The 21,332-nt window shown below is 43.1% G+C and overlaps 1 protein-coding gene across 2 annotated transcripts in view; it reads right to left on the bottom strand.

Moving 5' to 3' along the window:
- APPBP2 (amyloid beta precursor protein binding protein 2) overlaps positions 1-21,332 on the bottom strand; it is an 82,234-nt gene that overhangs the window by 37,096 nt on the left and 23,806 nt on the right. For both annotated transcript variants that reach the window (XM_083379730.1, XM_083379731.1), the window contains exons 3-9: positions 19,383-19,534; positions 16,417-16,540; positions 7,739-7,907; positions 6,012-6,101; positions 4,704-4,771; positions 4,497-4,602; positions 1,646-1,770 (exon numbers count right to left, since the gene is read on the bottom strand). In XM_083379730.1, the coding sequence (XP_083235856.1) occupies positions 1,646-1,770; positions 4,497-4,602; positions 4,704-4,771; positions 6,012-6,101; positions 7,739-7,907; positions 16,417-16,540; positions 19,383-19,534 (834 nt within the window). The remainder of the gene's footprint in view (positions 1-1,645; positions 1,771-4,496; positions 4,603-4,703; positions 4,772-6,011; positions 6,102-7,738; positions 7,908-16,416; positions 16,541-19,382; positions 19,535-21,332) is intronic.

Genomic DNA, 21,332 nt, shown 5'->3' with positions numbered 1-21,332 from the left:
CTAAAGATCAAAAAAAAAAAAACAAAACCAAGAGGGACACTTGAGCTCCTGGTCTTTATCCTGGAACTTTGCCGGCCCCATCAGTGCGACTTGGTGAAAAGCCACAACTTTCCCACTTGAAACCAGGAATAGGTCCTGATGGTGGCAAAAATACAGTGCTTCCTCTCCTCTCCTGTTCCTTTCACTCACTCTTGGCCGCTTTTAAGATGGGTGGGCTTCAATTCCCAGAATTCTGGGAGTTGGAAGTCCACCCATAACGCTGCACTATGCCATTTATTCCAGGAATCCCCAGGAATGGTGCCCGGAAGCAAATTAGTAACCAATTCAGCTTAGGAAGCAGAAGTCTTATATGCACATATTGAGAGGCATGCCCATCATTTGCTTGTACAGCTGCAGTCTGAGCCAGTTGATGCTTCCATGTGGTATACAAGGGCAGCCCTATGTAGATTTGTTAAGCGAATCAGGGCAGTAGTTACCGTATTTTTCGGCGTATAAGACGACCCCCTACATTTCCTGTTAAATTATAGGGTTTGGGCTATACTCGCCGTATAAGACTACCCCTCTTCCAACGCACACCAAATAAAAATTAAAAAACATCAGATTTGATTTTAATACGGTAATTTTAATTCAAATGCTTATGACATGCAGGTACTTAGTAGGAAAACTGTCACTTATAAACATAAGGCTGTTTGTCATCAAACATGTAAACATAAAACACTGCAAGTGGATTAAACTTTTCCTAATTCACTCTAAAGCTTTCGCTGCGCAGACCAAATGGGAGATCTGCTCCAGGTTTTCCAGCCAGCCCGCCCAGTTCCTGAGTCAAATGTGTCCTTAGAGCTAAGCAGCTGCTCTGGCTGCTGCATTCCCCACCTGCCTTTCAAGTTGGGATAGACTGCAGCTGCTCTTCAAATTTAGAAGGAAAGATGCCCAGACCCCAGCCTGTAAAAAATCACAGACTGCAGCTTCTTCTCCAATTGGTCCCGCTTTCCTTGCGCAGACCAAATGGGAGATCCACTCCAGGTTTTCCAGCCAGCCCTGTCCCTAAAGTTTCAGCACCCGGCCTATAAGACGACCCCTGACTTTTGAGAAGATTTTCATGGGTTAAAAAGTCGTCTTATACGCCAGAAAATACGGTATGTGAATCGTGCAGTCATTAAGTGAATCCGGCTTCTCCCTTTGTTGGAAGCTGGCTGGGATGGTCACAAATGGCAATGACCTGGCCCAGGAGCGCTGCAGCTGTCGTAAATACATGCCAGTTGCCAAGTGCCCATGTTTTGATCACGTGACTGTAAGGATACTTGTAAGTCTGAGGGCCAGCTGCCAGTCACTTTTATCTATGCTGTTGTAACTTTGAATGGTTGCTAAAAGACTAGTTGTACATTGAGGACTACTTGCACAGCACAGTGTCTCAAAACCTAAAAAAAACAAATGGCGGCTAAGTATTTTTATAACTCCTTAATTTAGAGAGTAAAACAGTAAAAAAAGATGTAGGATAAAGAGAAATTCTCTCTCATGGTGGCAAAAGGGCGACATGAATTCTGGAATTTACTATCTCAGCAAAACATGCTTTTCTAACATCTAAATAAGACTTTGAAATAAAAGAAAAAAAATCATTTGGGCCCTAAATGAATACAGTACTCACAGTGCATTGTCAAATTTTCCCGAACTGTATTGGTGAACGTAAGAAGAGTATGCCAGATCTTCATGGGCTGTAGCTACATGGATGTTTTTGCCGCCAAACACCGACTGTCTGATGTCCAAGGCTGTCTGAAATGATTAGTGCAAAACATCTAAGCCACTAACTCAATTTGCAGTCAAAACTATTTTTTTTTACATATTTAACATCGGATTAGCTGCAAACAGAATCCTCCTGCCCATTTACCCTAGGATTGGCAACCTTCTTGTACCGAATGTTTTAACATAGTAGTGGCTTCCTAAATGCCATGCCTTATTATTTAAACACACAAGACTGGAAAAAAGGAAAGTTGTTTCAAGTTTGGGAAAAGACAGCCTTACTTGGAACCTTCCAATGGAATTAGCTAGGCTGGGGCTAAGCAACCTTGGGCTCTTTTATGACTCGTGGACTTCAACTCCCAGAATTCCTGAGCCAGCCATGCTGAGAAGAAATGGGGGAGGTTTCCATGCTGAGCCATGCCAGCTCAGGAATTCAAGTCCACGAGTCATAAAAGAGCCCAAGGTTGCCTACCCCTGGCTTAGCCAGTTTAGCTGTGTAAGGCCTAGTTCAGGGGTCTCCAAACTTGGCAACTTTAAGACTTGTGGACTTCAACTCCCAGAATTCCTCAACCAGCCATGCTGAGGAGAAAGGGAGAGGTTTCCCTGCTGAGCCATGCCAGCTCAGGAATTCTGGGAGTTGAAGTCCACGAGTCATGAAGGGACCATGGTTTCCCCCATGCTGGCTCAGGAATTCTGGGAGTTGAAGTCCACGAGTCATAAAAGACCCAAGGTTGCCTATCTCTGGGCTAGGCTAAAGTCTTCCATCGGAAGTAACCGTGGAAAAGTGAAGCTATAATCTCACTCTTTTCTTCTCCATCCCATGGTCAGAACGGTTAGGAAGACTAATACTACCTACTATATGATTTATTTTAAAATGTGAGGTCCTTGGTGCTCTCTGAGTTTGGTGATTTTCTTGCAGACCCAATTAGCTAACATCATCAGTGCTACTGTGTTTTCCCGAAAATAATACCGGGTCTTTTTTTTTTCCTCCAAAAGAGGCACCAGGTATTATTTTCAGGGGAGTGTCTTTTTTTACTCCCCTCCTGCACCGACAGACCTGCCCAGCCGATCCACTTCTTCTGCAGCCGAAGGAGCAGCTTCATTCGGGCCTGCATTTCACAGTCCGGCTTTTCCGGAAGGCCTCTGCAGAGGAATACCGAGCTATGGATTCAATCCATCGCTCGGTTCTCGGCTGCAGTGGCCTTTCCAGAAATGCAGGCCTGGCTGCAGAAGACGCCCCGGAAGAAGTGGGCCGGTGAGGAGAGGCCTGGCTGCAAAGCAAGTGGGTGTGAGGCGCAGGGGGCAGATCCACTCCCTCACCCCAGCTTGATTTTTAGGTATGTGCCTCACCCCGAAACTAGGGCTTATTTTGGGGCTTAAGGCTTATATTAAGACCACCCCCAAAAATCAAGGTAGGACCACCCCCAAAAATCGGGGTAGGCTTTACCTTCAGGAAAACAGGGGATTGCTCTCATTTTATATACACTGCTTGCCCTGTCAACGTTGGAGGGACTGTTTTTGGTGGCTCTGGCCTGGGCTTGTTAACTGCTGCTTAATTTCCTGCACTAGTAGTTCCTTGACTGGTGTACTGTTTACTTCTTGACTGCTGGCCTATTGTTAACAGTAATCTCTAACCCAGGGGTAGGCAACCTTGGCCCTTTTTCTGACTCATGGACTTCAACTCCCAGAATTCCTGAGCCAGCCACGTTGAGAAGAAAAGGAGAGGTTTCCATGGTGACTCATGCTGGCTCAGGAACTCTGGGAGTTGAAGTCCACGAGTCATAAAAGAGCCAAGGTTGCCTAACCCCTGCTCTGGCCTATTCTGGGTATTGCTTGCTGGCAAGGAGCTGTTTTGGCCTTTTGTTTCCTTTTTTGGCTTTTCCATTGTCTCTTTTGAAGAGTTACGTAGATGTTGTTTGTCTGCGATTTGTCTGAGTGGCGGCCATCGACAGGCACACAGAGATAAACAGTATCTACACAACACTCAAGAGAGACACAAACGGAAACAAAAAAACCCAAACCACCTCCTTTATATAAAGGGCAGGTAAATAAAAATCATAGCAAAGCCCATGCTCTTCTAAGGCTAAGAGGAACGAGCTGTATCTATAGGCAAATTAATTGAAGGCTGATCTTTTGGCTCTGCTGCAAAGAGTAGAGGACTGCATAAAGCACATGTAGTCCTCGACTTACAACCATTTGTTTAGTGACCGTTCAAAATTACAACAGTACGATTGCTTTTTGCACTTATGACCATTGTAGCATCCCCATGGCCAGGTGATCAAAATTTGGACACTTGGCAAATGGCGTGTATTTATGACAGTTGCACTGTCCTGAGGCCATGTGATCACCATTTGCAACCATCTCAGCTGGCTTCCAGCAAGCAAAGTAATGGCGGAAACTAGATTTGCTTAATGACTGCACTGATTCACTTAACAACGGCACTCATTCGTTTTAACTGTCCCCCCAAAAAAAACCATAACATGGGACAAAACTCACTTAACAATTGCCTGGCTTAGCAACGTAAATTCTGAGCTCTGTTGTGGTTGTATGTCAAGGACTACCTGTATATTGTTTTTATACTATTTTATTTTTTTTCCTTTATTCTTTTCTGTCTTGCCTCAGATTGCCAGCTTCTGCTCTACTTGAGATTACGTTCAAAATTAGGCATGCAGAGAAGGAATGGGAGAAGAAAGCTTTGCAACGTAATGATTGCAACGTATGCTACTGGCTTGCAATAAATTACAAAACCAAAGCCATACCTGATAAATTGCAACTGACTGGCATATGTTATCTACGTTGAGCAAATAAAAACCATAGTCGAGGAGAGTGTCCGAATACTTAGGATGTTTGGCTCCAAAATGCTCCCTGAAAGATTAAAAACATAAAATACCTCAGGTAAGTACATCACAAAAATCTTCCCAGAAGATTTTGACATGTTAGAGCATTCCAAGAGAACGTTTACATACCGTGCTAGGTACACTGCATGTTTTATCAACTGCTCAGCTTTCTTAAATTCACGTTTCACAACGCAAGCCTAAAACAGACGGAAGAAATTAAGACTCTACAGATACTCAAAGGCCTGTCTTCTCGTTGCTGTCCCCCTTGCCGAGAATGAGCTCCTAAAATTCAACCTGTGATCTGAACTACAGTGTGTGTGGGATGTCAACGCTGCTAACATCGGATGTTTTCGCATTGACGACAGATGGAATTGTAGCCATCTTTTCCTTTTCGCTTTTAAAGTTAGATGATGCTGGGAGGGGGGGGGGATGTGAATGAGAGTCCAGCTAGACATAACAACACTAAACTTAGCCTGAGAATCAAGGTCACTGAGCTCAGAGCTGATAAAGAATTGGTGGGCTGGAGAAATGGAGAGGAAGCTTGCACTTTTTCAAGCTAATTGGGGAATGTGATTTATGACCGTTAATTGGAGGAGGGACTTGTGCTTTGCTACTTTGTGCGCAGGGGAGGGGAATTCAGTTTTTGGCTTCGATTATGTAAGTGTCGATATTATGCTACTCAAAATAAAGAGTCTTTAAGGAAAACAATGCCTCGAAGTTCTTTTGAAGAGTTTCATCTGTCGGAACCATGACGCAGGCAGAGGGCCAATGTTCAGGTACAGGTAGTCCTCGACTTACAACAGTTCATTTAGTGACTGTTCAAGGCTACAGTGGCGCTGAAAGAAGTGACTTTGGACCGTTTTTCACACTTAGGGGCATCCCCATGATCTTGTGAACAAAATTCGGAGGCCTGCCCGCGGACTCATATTTATGAAAGTCGCCGTGTCCCAGGGTCATGTGATCCCCTTTTGTGACCTTCCGTCAACCGCAGTCAATGGGAAAACCAGATTCACCTAACAACTGCGTTACTAACTTAACAACTGCAGCGATTCACTTAACATCTGTGGCAAGAAAGGTGGTAAAACGGGGCAAAGATCACTTAACAAATGTCTCACTTAGCAACATGAATTTTGGGCTCAATTGTGGGTCGTAAGTGAAAGACTACCTGTATTCTTCCCTCTGCCTCTGGGAAGAGTTTTATGAATTTTGCAAATATTTATTTTTCTCTCTCAAAAAATCTGGTTCTCATAGGCTCTATCCTCAAAGAAAAATGGTCCTGTTTCCTGTCCTCTTCAGCGACGTATAAGTCAGGGGTCCTCAACCTTGGCAATTTTAAGGCTTGTGGACTTCAACTCCCAGAATTCTGGGAGTTGAAGTCCACAAGCCTTAAAGTTGCCCAGGTTGAGGACCCCTGATATAAGTAATTGTTCAACTTACCTTTGAAGCTTGTCGTAAAACATCCACTACTACTTTTACAGGCAAGCCAACCGAGATCTCCTTCATTGCTTCTATGCACCATTTGTAAGCCTATGAGGCACACAACAAAAGTTTGGAAAAACATTTTTTACTAAGGCTACATTGATTTAAAAGAAACACATGCTGGTCACACCCAACATTTTTACAATGGTCTTCCACTAAGTGGCACCTTTGGAGAAGCTGAACTTCAGTCCCCACAATCGCCCCATCAGCACAACCCAGGCTGCCTTATTGTCAAACACAAAGCCAAGAGAATCGTTCTGAATGCAGAAGCTATTTTCAGGACTGCACTAATTGTTTTCAAGGTGACTCTCGCTGACGGAAGTGTGATGGGAGTCGGGCTCCTCCAGACAGCGCAGAATTATTTGTCGGAGGGAAGACAACTAAAACTTGGGGGTGTTACTGGAAAGAAGTGGAAGCTGCAGCCAATTGTGAATTCTACTCTCACCTTACGCATGAAAGCTGACGGCTTTCGGCCAATCACCAGGTGATGGCGAGTTCTAGTCCTGCCTTAGGCATGAAAGTTGGTTGGGTGACTTTGGGCCGATCACCAGGTGACTTGTGAATTCTAGCCCTGCCTTAGGCATGAGAGCTAGCTGACTGATTTTGGGCCAATCACCAGAATACTGTGAGTTCTAGTCCCAAGCTATGTATAATAGCTGGCTGGGTAAGTTTGGGCCAATCACCAGGAGATTATGAGTTCTAGTCCTACCTTAGGCATGAAAGCTAGCTGATTGATTTTGAGCCAATCACCAGGAGATGGTGAGTTCTAGTCCCACCTATGTATCATAGCTGGCTGGGTGAGTTTGGGTCAATCACCAGGAGACGGTGAGTTCTAGTCCCACCTTAGGCATGAAAGCTGGCTGGGTGACTTTGAGCCAGTCACCAGGAGATTATGAGTTCTAGTGCTACCTTAGGCATGAAAGCTAGCTGATTTTGAGCCAATCACCAGGAGATGGTGAGTTCTAGTCCCACCCTATGTATAATAGCTGGCTGGGTGAGTTTGGGTCAATCACCAGGAGACAGTGAATTCTAGTCCCACCTTAGGCATGAAAGCCGGCTGGGTGACTTTGAGCCAGTCACCAGGAGATTATGAGTTCTAGACCTACCTTAGGCATGAAAGCTAGCTGATTGATTTTGAGCCAATCACTAGGAGACAAGTTCTAGTCCTGTCTTTAGGCATGAAAGCTGGCTCAGTGACTGAGCCAATCACCAGGAAATGGTGAGTTCTAGTGCTACCTTAGGTATGAAAGCTAGCTGATTGATTTTGAGCCAATCACCAGGATACTGTGAGTTCTAGTCCCACCCTATGTATAATAGCTGGCTGGATGAGTTTGGCTCAATCACCAGGAGACGACAAGTTCTACTCTCATATTAGGCAGGAAAGCCAGCTGGGTGACTTTGGGCCAGTCAGTCTCTCTCAGCCCAATCCACCTCACAGGGTTGTTTTGTGGGGAAACAGGAGGAGGATACATATTTGCCACCTTGTGTGACTTGCGAAATAATAAAGTTGGGATAGAAATCTAATAAACAAACAAACGCACAAATACTAATAAAGGAGAATATTTGTAGCTCAGGGTTGACATGAGGGGTCCTTGCTGATCTCTGAGCTTGGTGGCTTTCTTGCAGACACGTCATTACCCCAACTAGGTAACCTCATCAGTGCTAGTGATATTACCTAGACTCACCTCATCGTAATGACTCTTTGCAAAAAGCAGGGCACACAGCTCCCCGTAGAGTGCAGCTTTGTTGGCTTGCTGGCCGTGCTCTGCTAGTTTTTCCATATAAGACTGTGCTAATTTGAAGGTTTCTTCTCCCAAGTGGTATTTACAGTTGCCATTCCGGACATGCAGTAACCTAGGAAAGAGATCCAGGTAGCTGTGTGATGACCCTCAACTTACAGAATGCTTCTCTTACAAGGCACTGGAAGTTCTTAAGAAGAGACTGGACAGCCATTTGTCTGAAATGGTAGAGGGTTTCCTGCCTGAGCAAGGGGTTGGACTAGATGACCACCAAGGTCCCTTCCAACTACTACTACTACTACTACTTATTATTATTATTATTATTATTATTATTATTATTATTATTACTACTACTACTTACTACTACTACTACTACTACTACAGGGAGTCCTCAATTTACAACAATTGAGCCCAGCATTTCTACTGCTAAGCGAGACAGATGAGTTTTGCCCCATTTTACGACCGTTCTTGCCACAGTTAAGCAAATGACTGTAGCTGTTAAGTTTCTAACAGTTATTAAGTGAGTCTGGTGTCCCCCGTAAACATTTCTTGACAGGAGGCTGCAAAAGGTGATCACATGACCCCAGGACATTGCAACCGTCATAAATATAAACCAACTACCAAATATCTGAACTTAGATCATGTGACTGTAGGGATGCTGCAGTGATCGTTAAGTGTGAAAAACAGCCATGTCATTCTTTTCAGTGCTGTTGTTAACTTCAAACGGCCACTGAGCAAATGGTTGTAAGCTGAGGAATACCTGTACTGAAATTGCAATTATTAAGGAATCAGGAAGATTTCTCACCCTTGCCTGAATAGAATAGAATAGAATAGAATAGAATAGAATAGAATAGAATAGAATAGAATAGAATAGAATAGAATAGAATAGAATAGAATAGAATAGAATAGAATAATAGAAGAATAGAATAGAATAGAATAGAATAGAATAGAATAGAATAAGCTTTATTGTCACTTTGAATGTACACTAATCAGCATACATTAAAATGAAATTTATTGCATACAGCTCTCAAAGGGTCACCACCTCCAATAAACACTACAATAGTAAGCAATTTTTAAAAATGTCAACCAATCCAGAAGTATGCAAGACACAGAAAACTTCATCACCAATAGCTATAGCTCAGTTCTAGTAAACCAACACTCAACCATGGCTTACCAGACAGAGGACATTTATTGCCTCTCCAGGTTTTTTGTATGCAGCAATGCAAAACATACAGAACGGGGGCAAACTAGAGCAGTTAATTCCATCTGAAGAGGAAAGCCTATGGTTTCATGCTTAACTAGGAATCAAGACCCTGCATTAATTCTCGTTTGTCATCAGAAATTCTATTATAGTTTCTGGGTTCCGATGAAATTAAAGGTAAAGGTAAAGGTAAAGGTTCCCCCGCACATGCGTGCTAGTCGTTTCCGACTCTAGGGGCCGGTGCTCATTTCTGTTTCAAAGCCGAAGAGCCAGCGCTTGTCCGAGGACGTCTCCGTGGTCATGTGGCCGGCATGACTAGACGCCAAAGGCGCACGGAACGCTGTTACCTTCCCACCGGAGTGGTCCCTATTTTTCTACTTGCATTTTTACGTGCTTTTGAACTGCTAGGTGGGCAGAAGCTGGGACAAGTAACAGGAGCTCACTCTGCTACGCGGCACTCAGGATTCGACCCGCCAAACTGCCGACCTTCTGATCGACAAGCTCAGCGTCCTAACCCACTGAGTCAATGGACAGAAGGTGAACAGGGTTTCCACCACCATCAAGAACATAAATATGAATTATGTTTCCAAGGAAAAGTCTATGTAAATAAATAAAATGATTTGCTACGTAAGGTAAGCTATTATGACCAGAGATTATGAAAAGAATTTTCAGTCTGCGCCTAACAAGTGATTTTTCTGCTTTATATATATATATATACACAGTATATATATATTTATTCTCCAGATATGAGAGTTCCCATGATCTTGTAACTAGGAGGTTTCATTGCACTGAGTATTTAGGTCCAAACCAGGCCAACATACCTCTAAATAAGAACTGGTATTTGAATATGATAAAGACAAGCACATACGCTTCAGAGAAACCCTTTTGAAGTAGTATGCCTGGTTTACTTCATTGTTCAGTCCTGGAGGAGATCAACCCTGCCTGCTCTTTAGAAGGCCAGATCCTGAAGCTGAAACTCAAATCCTTTGGCCACCTAAGGAGAAGGAAGGACTCACTGGAGAAGAGCCTCATGCTGGGAAAGGTAGACGGCAAGAGAAGAATGGGACGACAGAGAATGAGGTGGCTGGATGGAGTCACTGAAGCAGTAGGCGTGAGCTTAAATGGACTCCAGAAGATGGTAGAGGACAGGAAGGCCTGGAGGAACGTTGTCCATGGGGTCGCGATGGGTCGGACAGGACTTCACAGCTAACAACAAAAAAAAAGCCCCTCAAGAATTGTTTGAAGTTGGGTGGTCTCTGGATTGTATTCAACAAAACCCATAAAGCTTAACTCCCAAATCCTTTCCTTTTTTTCACAAAGGAAAAATAATGTGCTTTAGACAAACCAACCTAATACAGAGAGCGCTTAGTAATCACTGATAATAAGCAACTTGATAGAAAGAGAGTGACCGTACAAACCACTCTGCGTCTTTTGTGAAACTATACAGTGAGTCCTCGACTTACGTCTGGTCGCTTAGCGACCATTAAAAGTTTTGATGGACACTCCCCCTAAAAAAACAACACACCTCCTTATGACCCAGTAACAAATGCCTTTTCCCGTGGTCACATGACCTCATTTTGGGTGCTCAGTTAGGAGCCTGTATTTATGGCTGTTCGTAGTGCCCCGGTCACATGACCCGCAACTTACGACGTTTTTGTTGGAAACCAGCCTTTACTTCTTGTTCCGGGGAAAAACTGCCCCATAGCAACTAATGGGTTCATTTAACGATGGTCACCTCTGCTTAACGATCGCGGTGGGAAAAAAAGGTCCTAAAATTGAATCCAGTCACAGGGTGACCTGTTTTTACAACCAGCCCAAGTTACGACCGTAATTGCAATGTTCAATTCCGGTCCTGAGCGAAAAACTTTCTGCACATAGTGTCCTCAACCTACAATTGAGCCCAAAATTTATGCCGCTAAGTGAGAAATTTGTTAAGTGAGATTCGCCCCATTTTGCAACTTTTCTTACCTTTACTTCTTAAGCGAATCGCCGTAGTTGTTAAGTTAGTCACACGGTCGTTAAGTGAATCTGGCTTCCCCACGGTCAGATGGTCGCAAAAGGAGATCGCATGATCTCTGGGACACTCGCAACCGTCGTAAATGTGAACCAGTTGCCAAGCTGGTACCGTGGGGAATGCTGCAACGGTCGTTAAGTGTGAAAAACAGTCATAAGTCACTTTTTTTCAGTGCCGTTGTAACTTCAAATGGTCCTTAAATGAACCGTTGTAAGTTGAGGACTACCGCTAGTCTCTTTCTCCTCCAGGCTTCTCTGAGCCTTCTTCGGGTTAAAATAACCCTTTTTCACGGGGACAAAATCACAGATAATTCTGTACATTTTCTGTAGTTTGCTTCCCCCCTCATTTGTATTTTTAATAGATTTGAACAGCCCCCCCTACTCTACTGTATTTCAAAGGGTCCCAAAGATGGGGTTCTTCACCAAGGCTGTTGGCAAAGACGACTGGCTCCCCCTTTTTCTCCCTTTTCCTTGTTTCCAGGTTTGCATTCCTTGCTGTTTCTGTTCTTCAGTTTTGTGTTTGTATGTGTGTTTATATTGTTCCTTGTGTTTGAAATGTTTTTTTTAACAATTTGCAAACTGCAAATTGAAGGAATAAAACTGGGAAACGGAAGTATTATGAAAGCACAAGCAAAGGATGACGGTTACAAAGTCAAAGAGTCAATGCAAAAGCAATACATCAGGAGAGTCCGCAAAATACTAAAATCAAAGCTGAATGCTGGAAATATAATTAAAGCCATTATTAATACATGGACAGTCCCAGTAATATGCTACCCAGCTGGAATTATTGACTTTGGCTGAACTGGAAAACCTAGACCGGAAGACGCATAAACTTTTGAATATGCACCACGCTCTACATCCATGAAGTAACATCAACAGGTTGTATCTGCCAAGAAAAATAGGGGCAGAGGGCTATTGCAAATCCACCAAACTGTAGAAGGAAAAAAAAAAACGAAGTTTGAATGACTAGGTGAATCAAAGTACAGAAAAATTGCTGCAGGCTGTAAAAACAGAGAGCATTATAAAAATAACAGAATAAAGGCAGAATATAAGGAAAAACGGCTGGATGACAGATTAAATAGATGGAAAAACCAAAGCTTTGCATGGACAGCATTTGAAAAACATTGAAGGAAAATGTGATAACAACCTGACATGGGCATGGCTTATCATGGGAACCATCAAGAAAGAAACGGAAGGCTTAATACTGGCTGCTCAAGAACAAGCACTACAAACTAATGCCATGAAAGTGAAGATACAAAAATCCACGGACAATCCAAATTGCCTATTTTGCAATGACAAAGTTGAAACTGTTTCACATCTGTGAGTGCAGCAAAATAGCACAAACTGATTACAAAGGCAGACATGACCGAGTTGCTAAATTAATCCACTGGGCATTGTGTAAAAAAATACAACTTGCCTGTGTCCGAAAAGTCATGGGAACATAGGGTGGAAAAAGTTGTTGAGAATGAGAGGGTGAAAATCTTGTGGGACTTCCGAATACAGACAGATCGCCATTTGGAACACAACATGCCAGATATCGCAGTTGTAGTGAACCGAAGCGTACAGCTGGTTGATATAGCTGTACCAGGGGATGCCAAGAGTCGAAGAAAAAGAACTGGAAAAAATTACGAAATACCACGACCTGGCCATCGAAACTGTGCGATTATGGATGAAACGCGTAACAGTGATACCCATCGTCATCGGGGCACTGGGAACTAGGTCCAAAAACTTTGCAAAACACATCAAGAAATTGCAGCTTCCTGCAATAACTCCAGCAAAGCTACAAAAAATTGCGGAACATCTTACATTTTAAGGAGATACCTGGTTGATACCTAGGATACTGGCAGCAACCCGTGTCAAGCATCAACGCCAGTCAATTTGAGTGTTCAGTTGACTGAGATTTATGTATAATGAATAAAGATGATGATGATGATGATGATAATAATAATAATAATGTGCAAGCTTTTCCTATCATTAAACTTCCCCACCCACAATTCTTTTGCCAAGACAAACTTTTCCATGGTAAAAAAACAACTGAGGGGAAGTAGATACTGGCTCTAAGGAGTTAAATGAAGACCCAAAGGTGAGCCAGTTTGCCAATTCGGCCTTAATAAGTAATTGATATTAACACACTAAATGTTACTGATTAATGAAGGAAGAACTGCGTTGGTTCCCTCCTCTAAGTTGCTCATAAAAAAAAGAACAGGATCTTCCTCCTTTAATCTGTATGTTGGGCAAACAGTGAAACATAAAAGTAGCATGGACTAAAATACAAGTAGTCCTCCACTTATGACCACAATTATGTGGCTAAGCGAGACATTTGTTAAGTGTGTTTTGCCCCATTTTAACACTTCTCTTGCCACAGTAGTTAAGTGAATCACTGCAGCTGTTAAGTTAGTCAGACAGTTGTTAAGCGAGTATGGCTTCCCCATTCTCTTTGCTTATCAGAAGGTCACAAAACATAATACCAAGACCTTAGGACACTGCAACTGTCGTAAATGAGTCAGTTGCAAGCATCTGAATTCTGATCATGTGACAGTGGGGATGCTGCAACGGTTGTAAGTCTGATAAATGGTCATACTTCACTTTTTTCAGTGCTATTGTTAACTCTGAATGGTCAATGTAAGAACTGTTCTGAGTTGAGGTCAGCAACCAGAACAGAATAATAGAGTTGGTTGGAAGGGACCTTGGAGATCTTCTAGTCCAACCCCCTGTTCAAGCAAGAAACCCTATGTCATTTCAGACAAATGGCTGTCCAGTCTCTTCTTAAAAACCTCCAGTGTTGGAGCATTCACAACTTCTGGAGGCAGGTTGTTCCACTGGTTAATTGTTCTGTCAGGAAGTTTCTCCTTAGTTCTAGGTTGCTTCTCTCCTTGAAGTTTCCATCTGTTGCTTCTTGTCCTGCCTTCGGGCGCTTTGGAGAACAGCTTGACTCCCTCTTCTTCGGGGCAGACCCTCATATATTGGAAGACTGCTATCATGTCACCCCTAGTTTTTATTAAATTAGACATACCCAATTCCAGCAACCATTCTTCGTTATGTTTTAGCCTCCAGTCCCCTAATCGCCTTTGTAGCTCTTCTCTGTGCCCTTTCTAGAGTCTCGACATCTTTTTAAATTGTGGCGACCAAAAACTGGATGCAGTATTTCAAGTCTGGTTTTACCAAGGCATTGTAAAGTGGTACTGTGTACAACCAATTTTTAAGCACTTCAGACAGCCCAGCAGGCTCTCTCTACATGGGGGGGGGGGGGGTCTTTTATGACTTGTGGATTTCAACTCCCAGAATTCCTCAGCCAGCGTTGAAGTCCACAAGCCATAAAAGGGCCAGGTTCGAAGAGCTCTGCTCTACGTGGAGATGTGTCTACAGGGCAAGATAAAAAAAACAATCAAAGTGACAGCAATGACCTTTGTCATTAGCACAGTGCACATTACTAATATTTCCTCCTCCAATTTTGAAATCGTGCTGTCTTACAAACCTGTCCCACACTTAATGCATAATCAGCCTGTAGGCTGAATAAACGAAGACAGAACATGCAGCCTTGTTACTCCTTTGCCAACGAGTTTCATCGTGTACTCTCCATACTGCGGCTTCCTGATCTGTATGTAGGTTTCTCATGAGGAGGGAGATGTTCTGTGATTGCCATTTTTATAACCACACACCACAGCTTGACACACAATCCACAATCCGTTTCTATTATTATTATTATTATTATTATTATTATTATTATTATTATTATTATTATTATTATTATTATTATTATTTTTGGAAGCATGTACTTCCTTCTTTTGCTATTTTTCAACTTTCCCAATTATCCAGCATGCATCAGCAGAACCGGCTCATGTTCCTTGAATATTTCTAAAACCCGCTTGAATATTCTGGCATCTCCTTGTCCGGGTAGGGCCCTGACCTGCATTGGGCTGATTCTACACATTATTTTTTTTGCTAGCATGTGAAATGAAGAGCATTGTATAATAATACGCACATTCTGTTAAATCCCTTTTTTCCCCTTTTTTCTTTTTTTTGGGGGGAGGGGGCGGGCGGTGTCTATTAGAATGTATACTGGCCTCCTCCAATATGTTGGCCAGTGCTGTTCTCCACATTTGCTGATATAGCTTGGTTAATGTCAGGCTGGAAAGACCAGGTCCACACATGAAAGTCCAATTAAACTTACTTACTGTTAAAAGCCTATGCACAAGAATTTTCTCAACTAACAGTCAGCTCCTGGTTAAAGTTAGATAAGGGAGAGCTGGACTTAAGGAGAGCTGGACTTAGCTGGTGGCTAGGAAGAGATTCTCGGCTGACCCCTCTTTTAACCCCTGATTCTGCCAGTCCTCTTACAATTAGAACTTGTACTGATCCTTCTGTTGCTTTCTATGGGTTCATTATTCCATTGGTTCCTGTAATCTTTCAACTTGGGAATGAGCAGAGCACGTTCTAATTTTTATCCTCTAGTTGTAGAGGGTTTTGTAAATAGGGAGTATCTTCTAAGGTATCTTGGATAGCTCTACTGAACTTCAGCACAGAGTTAGTCTTATTTAGTGACCTCAGTTGGGATCAGCAATTCTGTTGCTAAGCAAAGTGATCGCTAAGTGGAAAATCACATGACCACAAGTGTACTGGATGACTGATAGGTTCATGCTTTCCACTTTTGTTTGCCTGCTAATCACTCCACTGCCCCTCAGAATTAACAAGAAGAGAATTAGTGTTTGCATTTACATTCATTGTAGAGGAAGGGATTACCAGAGTAAGAAGACACACAATGGGGAATACACATAGAAAGTAGTGTGCTAGCACCAGCAGCTGAAAGTGCACTACAGAAACATTTTGATGTATTCCCAAACTGCTTACTCTCTTGTAATCCCTTCCTCTCCAATCTCCTTGCTCTGCAAGTGTGGGGAATGGGTCAGTTGCAAGAGAGACTGTTTACAGAAATCATTCTCTTTTCTTCCTCCATCTGTGTTTGAGGAGGAGGAAAAAAACAATCATACATTGTAACATCTGGATAATCACTTCATAGAAGTGAATTAATGTTTGCATTTACATTCACTGTAGAGGAAGGGATTACAAGAGAGTAAGCAGGCACTCAATGTGGAATAGATAGAAAGAAATGTGCTGATACCAGCAGCTGCAAGTGTACTACACAAGCTGCTTGGTGTATTCCCCAACTGCTTACTCTCTTGTAGCCCCTTTTTCTCCAATCTCTCTGCTCTGCAAGTGTGAGGAACAGGTCAAACAAAGGAGAGACTGTTTACAGAATTTTTTTTCCCTTCATCCTGTTCCTCCTGTTTGGGGAGGAGAAACAACAACAACAAAACCATGTGTTGTAACATCTGGATAATCCCTTCGTACAAGCAGAGGTGCATTTTGCTGCTTGAATTTTTTTCAGCCTTCAAAACAGAGCAATGCTTACCTGACGCAACATTCGACGGCACGAAACCAGTGGAGCATCTCATCATGAAGGGTACATAACTGAAGGCAGGAAAGGAACACCTTCTCGGCATCACTGTACCAGCCAGCATCAGACAGGAACCCCCCTAGAAAGATCAAAATATCACTGCCTATTTTCAAAACAAATGATCTTATTTTAAAAGACACTGTCGTGCGATCTTGACTCTAATGCTAACAACATAAGCGTTGGGTCATATTTATCCTGTTTGAAACTACAGGAGGTCTAGATAAGAAATTCAAGCTGGCTGCTAATAGTTAAGCATACTGATTAAGAAAAGGAGTCAATTACTGGGTGATTTTTCAACAGTCCAGTTTTATAGACATATCAAATACACATCAACTGATATATAAATGATGGTAGGTTTTGCTTTAAGAAAAAATGGTGGGGCAGCCAAAACTGCACATGCTGCTGCACTGTGGACCATCTGCAGCTTCCAGATGGTCTTCAAGGATGGCCCCATGTAGAGTACATTTCAGTAATCCAAAAAAGGGGGTTACTAAGGCATGGGTGACTGTGAGCAAGGCCTAAAGTGGTAATGACTGTAATGGCATTTAGAAGAAATGAACTATAAATTAGGGAGTGTCTTATTATACGTTAAACATTATCTTTCCTTCCAATTTTTTTTCAAAATGAAGATTGTAATTCTCCTTCTTTTAACAACTCAGTAGGGCAGAAAGTGAAGAAGAACTAAAGAGCCTCTAGTTGCGGGTGAAGAGGGAGAGTGCAAAACTTGGGTTGAAACTTGACATTAAGAAAACCAGTATCATGGCATCCGGCCCTCTCAATTCCTGGCAAATAGATGGGGAAGAAATGGAGGTAGTGACAGATTTTATTTTCCTGGGCTCCAAGATCACCGCAGATGGGGACTGTAGCCAAGAAATTAAAAGACGCTTGCTCCGGGGGAGGAAAGCCATGGCAAATCTAGACAGCACACTAAAAAGCAGAGACGTCACCCTGCCAACAAAAGTGCATATAGTCAAGACTATGGTCTTCTCAGTTGCAATGTATGGCAGTGAAAGTTGGACCGTAAGAAAGGCTGAGCGCCAAAGAATTGACGCCTTTGAACTACGGTGCTGGAGAAGACTCCTGCGAGTCCCTTGGACTGCAAGGCGATCAAACCGGTCAGTCCTAGAGGAGATCAACCCTGACTGCTCTTGAGAAGGCCAGATCCTGAAGCGGAAACTCAAATCCTTTGGCCACCTAATGAGAAGGAAGGACTCACTGGAGAAGAGCCTAATGCTGGGAAAGGTGGAGGGCAAGAGAAGAAAGGGATGACAGAGAATGAGGTGGCTGGATGGAGTCCCTGAAGCAGGAGGCGTGAGCTTAAATGGGCTCCAGAAGATGGTAGAGGACAGGAAGGCCTGGAGGAACGTTGTCCATAGGGTCGCGATGGGTCGGACACGACTTCGCAACTAACAACAACAACAACAAGGGCAAACTGATCTGAGAAATGTATGTACTCTCCCAGAAATTGTTGACTTCAGTCCTAAAGAGCCCTGGTCTGTTTGGAATTTAGCAACAGCTTCGAGTCGGTCTCTCGTGTAAACTATTCTTGCTTCGAGAGACTAAACTGCCCATTCCTGTTTTTGAAGCAGAGACAAATACACAAAGAGGTTTCTTTCAGGAAGAGAGAGCTTGCCCTCCATCTTCTATGTACTTTCCCACCACTGAAGCCACAGAAGGGGTTAAAAAGGGACGGAAACATTGGATAAATGACTGCAACAATGATTTTGAACACGGGTAGTCCTTGACTTACAGCCGTTTCTTTAGTAACCATTTGAAGTTACAATGGCACTGACGTCTGGGGTTTTTCCCCCCCCCCCCACACGTACAGCTGTTTCAGCATGTGGTCAACATTCAGACACCAGGCAACTGGTTTATACTTACGACAGTTGCAGGGGCCTGGGGCCACGTGATCCCCTTTTGTGACCTTCTGGCAAGCAAAGTCAATGGGGAAGCCAGATTCATTTAACAACCGTGTTACTAACTTTTAACAATTGCTGTGAATCACATAACAACTGTGGCAAGAACAGATTGTAAAATGGGGCAAGCTCGCTTAACAACTGTCTTCCTTTGCAATAGAAATTTGGGGCCCAATTGTAGTCGGAAGTCAAGGATTTCCTATACACTACGTTGGGTATTTTGTTTCGACAGGGGAAAGCGAAGGCCTTGCAACCTTGCTTCTATAGAAAATAGTTGCTCCTTGAATGATTTATGTTTAGTGGTGCAGCTGAACAAGGTATGACTTGAGTAGGAATTTGAACCAGAATCTGTCTGACCTTTGCCTAACTTTCTGTCTTCTACCCACAATGTCTACTTAATGAGACAAACTGGAGGCTAAAACATATAGGGAACGGTTGCTGGAATTGGGTATGTGTAGTTTAACGAAGAGAAGGACTAGGGGTGATATGATAGCAGTGTTCCAGTATCTCAGGGGCTGCCACAAAGAAGAGGGAGTCAAGCTATTCTCCAAAGCGCCTGAAAGCAGGACAAGAAGCAACGGATGGAAACTAATCCAGGAGAGGAGCAACCTGGAACTAAGGAGGAATTTCCTGACAGTGAGAACAATTAACCAGTGGAACAACCTGCCTCCAGAAGTTGTGAATGCTCCAACACTGGAGGTTTTTAAGAAGAAACTGGACAGCCATTTGTCTGAAATGATATAGGGTCTCCTGCTTGAGCAGGGGGCTGGACTAGATGACCTCCAAGGTCCCTTGCAACAACAACAACATCATTATTATTATTATTATTATTATTATTATTATTATTATTATTATTATTATTATTATTATGCTAAACTCTCCAATGTCCAGTTTGCTAGGGATGGTTTGTTTTTTAAAAAAGACAAAAGTGCTACATTTTCACATGGCCCTTGAAGGTACCTGTAAAGAAGTGATGTGGCTAATATTTTATCTGCAGAGAGTTACCTAAGACAAACCCAATCTGGATCGCTTTTTCTTTCACGGTAGCATCTGATTCTGCGATGTAGGAACACCTCCTGCTGAACGAGTAGGCCAAGACAGAAGCAACTTTTACTCCGTGATCCATCAAGGCCTGAAAGCAGTGATGAAGGAGATGCCTAGAAGACAAAAGAAGCACCAGTGGAGATAAGAACATTGTCCTGCCTTCTAGCAATGCTGGAAAATTTCAGTCTTTACTGTGTCTCTTAAAAATACAGGCAGACTGGTTGTTTAGCCACCTTTCAAAGTTAGGATGGATCCCCACAAAGGTACTTACGACTCAGCTCCAAAGTTCCAACAGCCAACCCCCTCGTAAAAAGTCACACGACCGAATTGCAGGTGCCCAACAGGTGGCCTGTATTTATGGCTGTCTGCAGCATCCTACAGCCACATGGTCTTCCCAGTTGCAAATGTATGGCAGTGAAACTTGGACCATAAGAAAGGCCGCGCGCCAAAGAACTGAGGCCTTTGAACTATGGTGCTGGAGAAGACTCCTGCGAGTCCCTTGGACTGCAAGGCGATCAAACCGGTCAGTCCTAGAGGAGATCAACCCTGACTGCTCTTTAGAAGGCCAGATCCTGAAGCTAAAACTCAAATACTTTGGCCACCTAATGAGAAGGAAGGACTCACTGGAGAAGAGCCTAATGCTGGGAAAGGTGGAGGGCAAGAGAAGAAGGGGATGACAGAGAATGAGGTGGCTGGATGGAGTCACTGAAGCAGTAGGCGTGAGCTTAAATGGGCTCCAGCAGATGGTAGAGGACAGGAAGGCCTGGAGGAACGTTGTCCAAGGGGTCGCGATGGGTCGGACACGACTTCGCAACTAACAACAACAACAACAGTCACATGACCACAATTTACATTTTTACTTAAAACTGGCATTTACTTTTTTGACCAAAGTGCACCATAGCCAGCAATGGATTTAATACAGGTAGTCCTTGACGTACAACCACAATTGAGCCCAAAATTTCTGTTGTTAAGTGAGATATCTGTTAAGTAAGATTTGCCCCATTTTACGACCTTTCCTGCCACAGTTGTTAAGGGAATCACTGCCGTTGTTAGTAGCATGGTTATTAAGTGAATCTGGCTTCCCCACTGACTTCACTTGTCAGAAGGCTGCAAAAGCTGATCACACGATCCTGGGACACAGCAATGGTCATAAATATGAACCAGTTGCCAAGAATCTGAATGTTGATCACATTATCATGGGGATGCTGCAAAGGTCATAATTATGAAAAATGGACAAAAGTCACATTTTTCAGTGCCGTTGTAACTTTGAAGGTCACTACACAAACTGTTGCAGGTCGAGGACTACCTGTAATCGTTGTAAAAAAAAAAAGGTCGTAAAATTGGATCTGGTCATGTGGTGACCTGTTGCTATTCAACCATCACCATGTATGACCCTAATGGGCAAGCTCCATTATGGTCATACGTCAAGGACTACCTGTACTCTGCTTGCCATATGACATTTCAAGCCAGCTACAGTCACTGGCAAATTTTGGGAGGTCAAAAGAGCCTTGGTGGAGCAGTGGGCTAATGCCTCCTTAAGTAACACCAGCTGCCTGCAATTAGTGCAGGTTCGAGTCCCACCAGGCTCAAGGTTGACTCAGCCTTCCATCCTTCCGAGGTCGGTAAAATGAGGACCCAGATTGTTGGAGGCAATTAAGCTGACTTTGTAATAATGCCGCTTGGGGCTGTGTGTGAAAGCCCTAATAAGCAGGTGTATACATAGAATGAAGGCTATTTATTTTTTTATTTTATTTATTTTATTTTAATTCCATTTATATCCCGCCCTTCTCCGAAGACTCAGGGCGGCTTACAAGCTTAGCAGTAGCCTTCATTCTATGTATATGCCTGCTTATACATTGCTAAGCACATTTGATTTGTGCTTAGATTGTAAGCCGCCATGAGTCTTCGGAG

Source organism: Vipera ursinii, assembly GCF_947247035.1.
Source record: "Vipera ursinii genome assembly, chromosome: 1".
In the NCBI taxonomy this organism is placed as follows: Eukaryota; Metazoa; Chordata; class Lepidosauria; order Squamata; family Viperidae; genus Vipera; species Vipera ursinii.
This window is presented reverse-complemented; position numbering and strand designations above follow the sequence as displayed.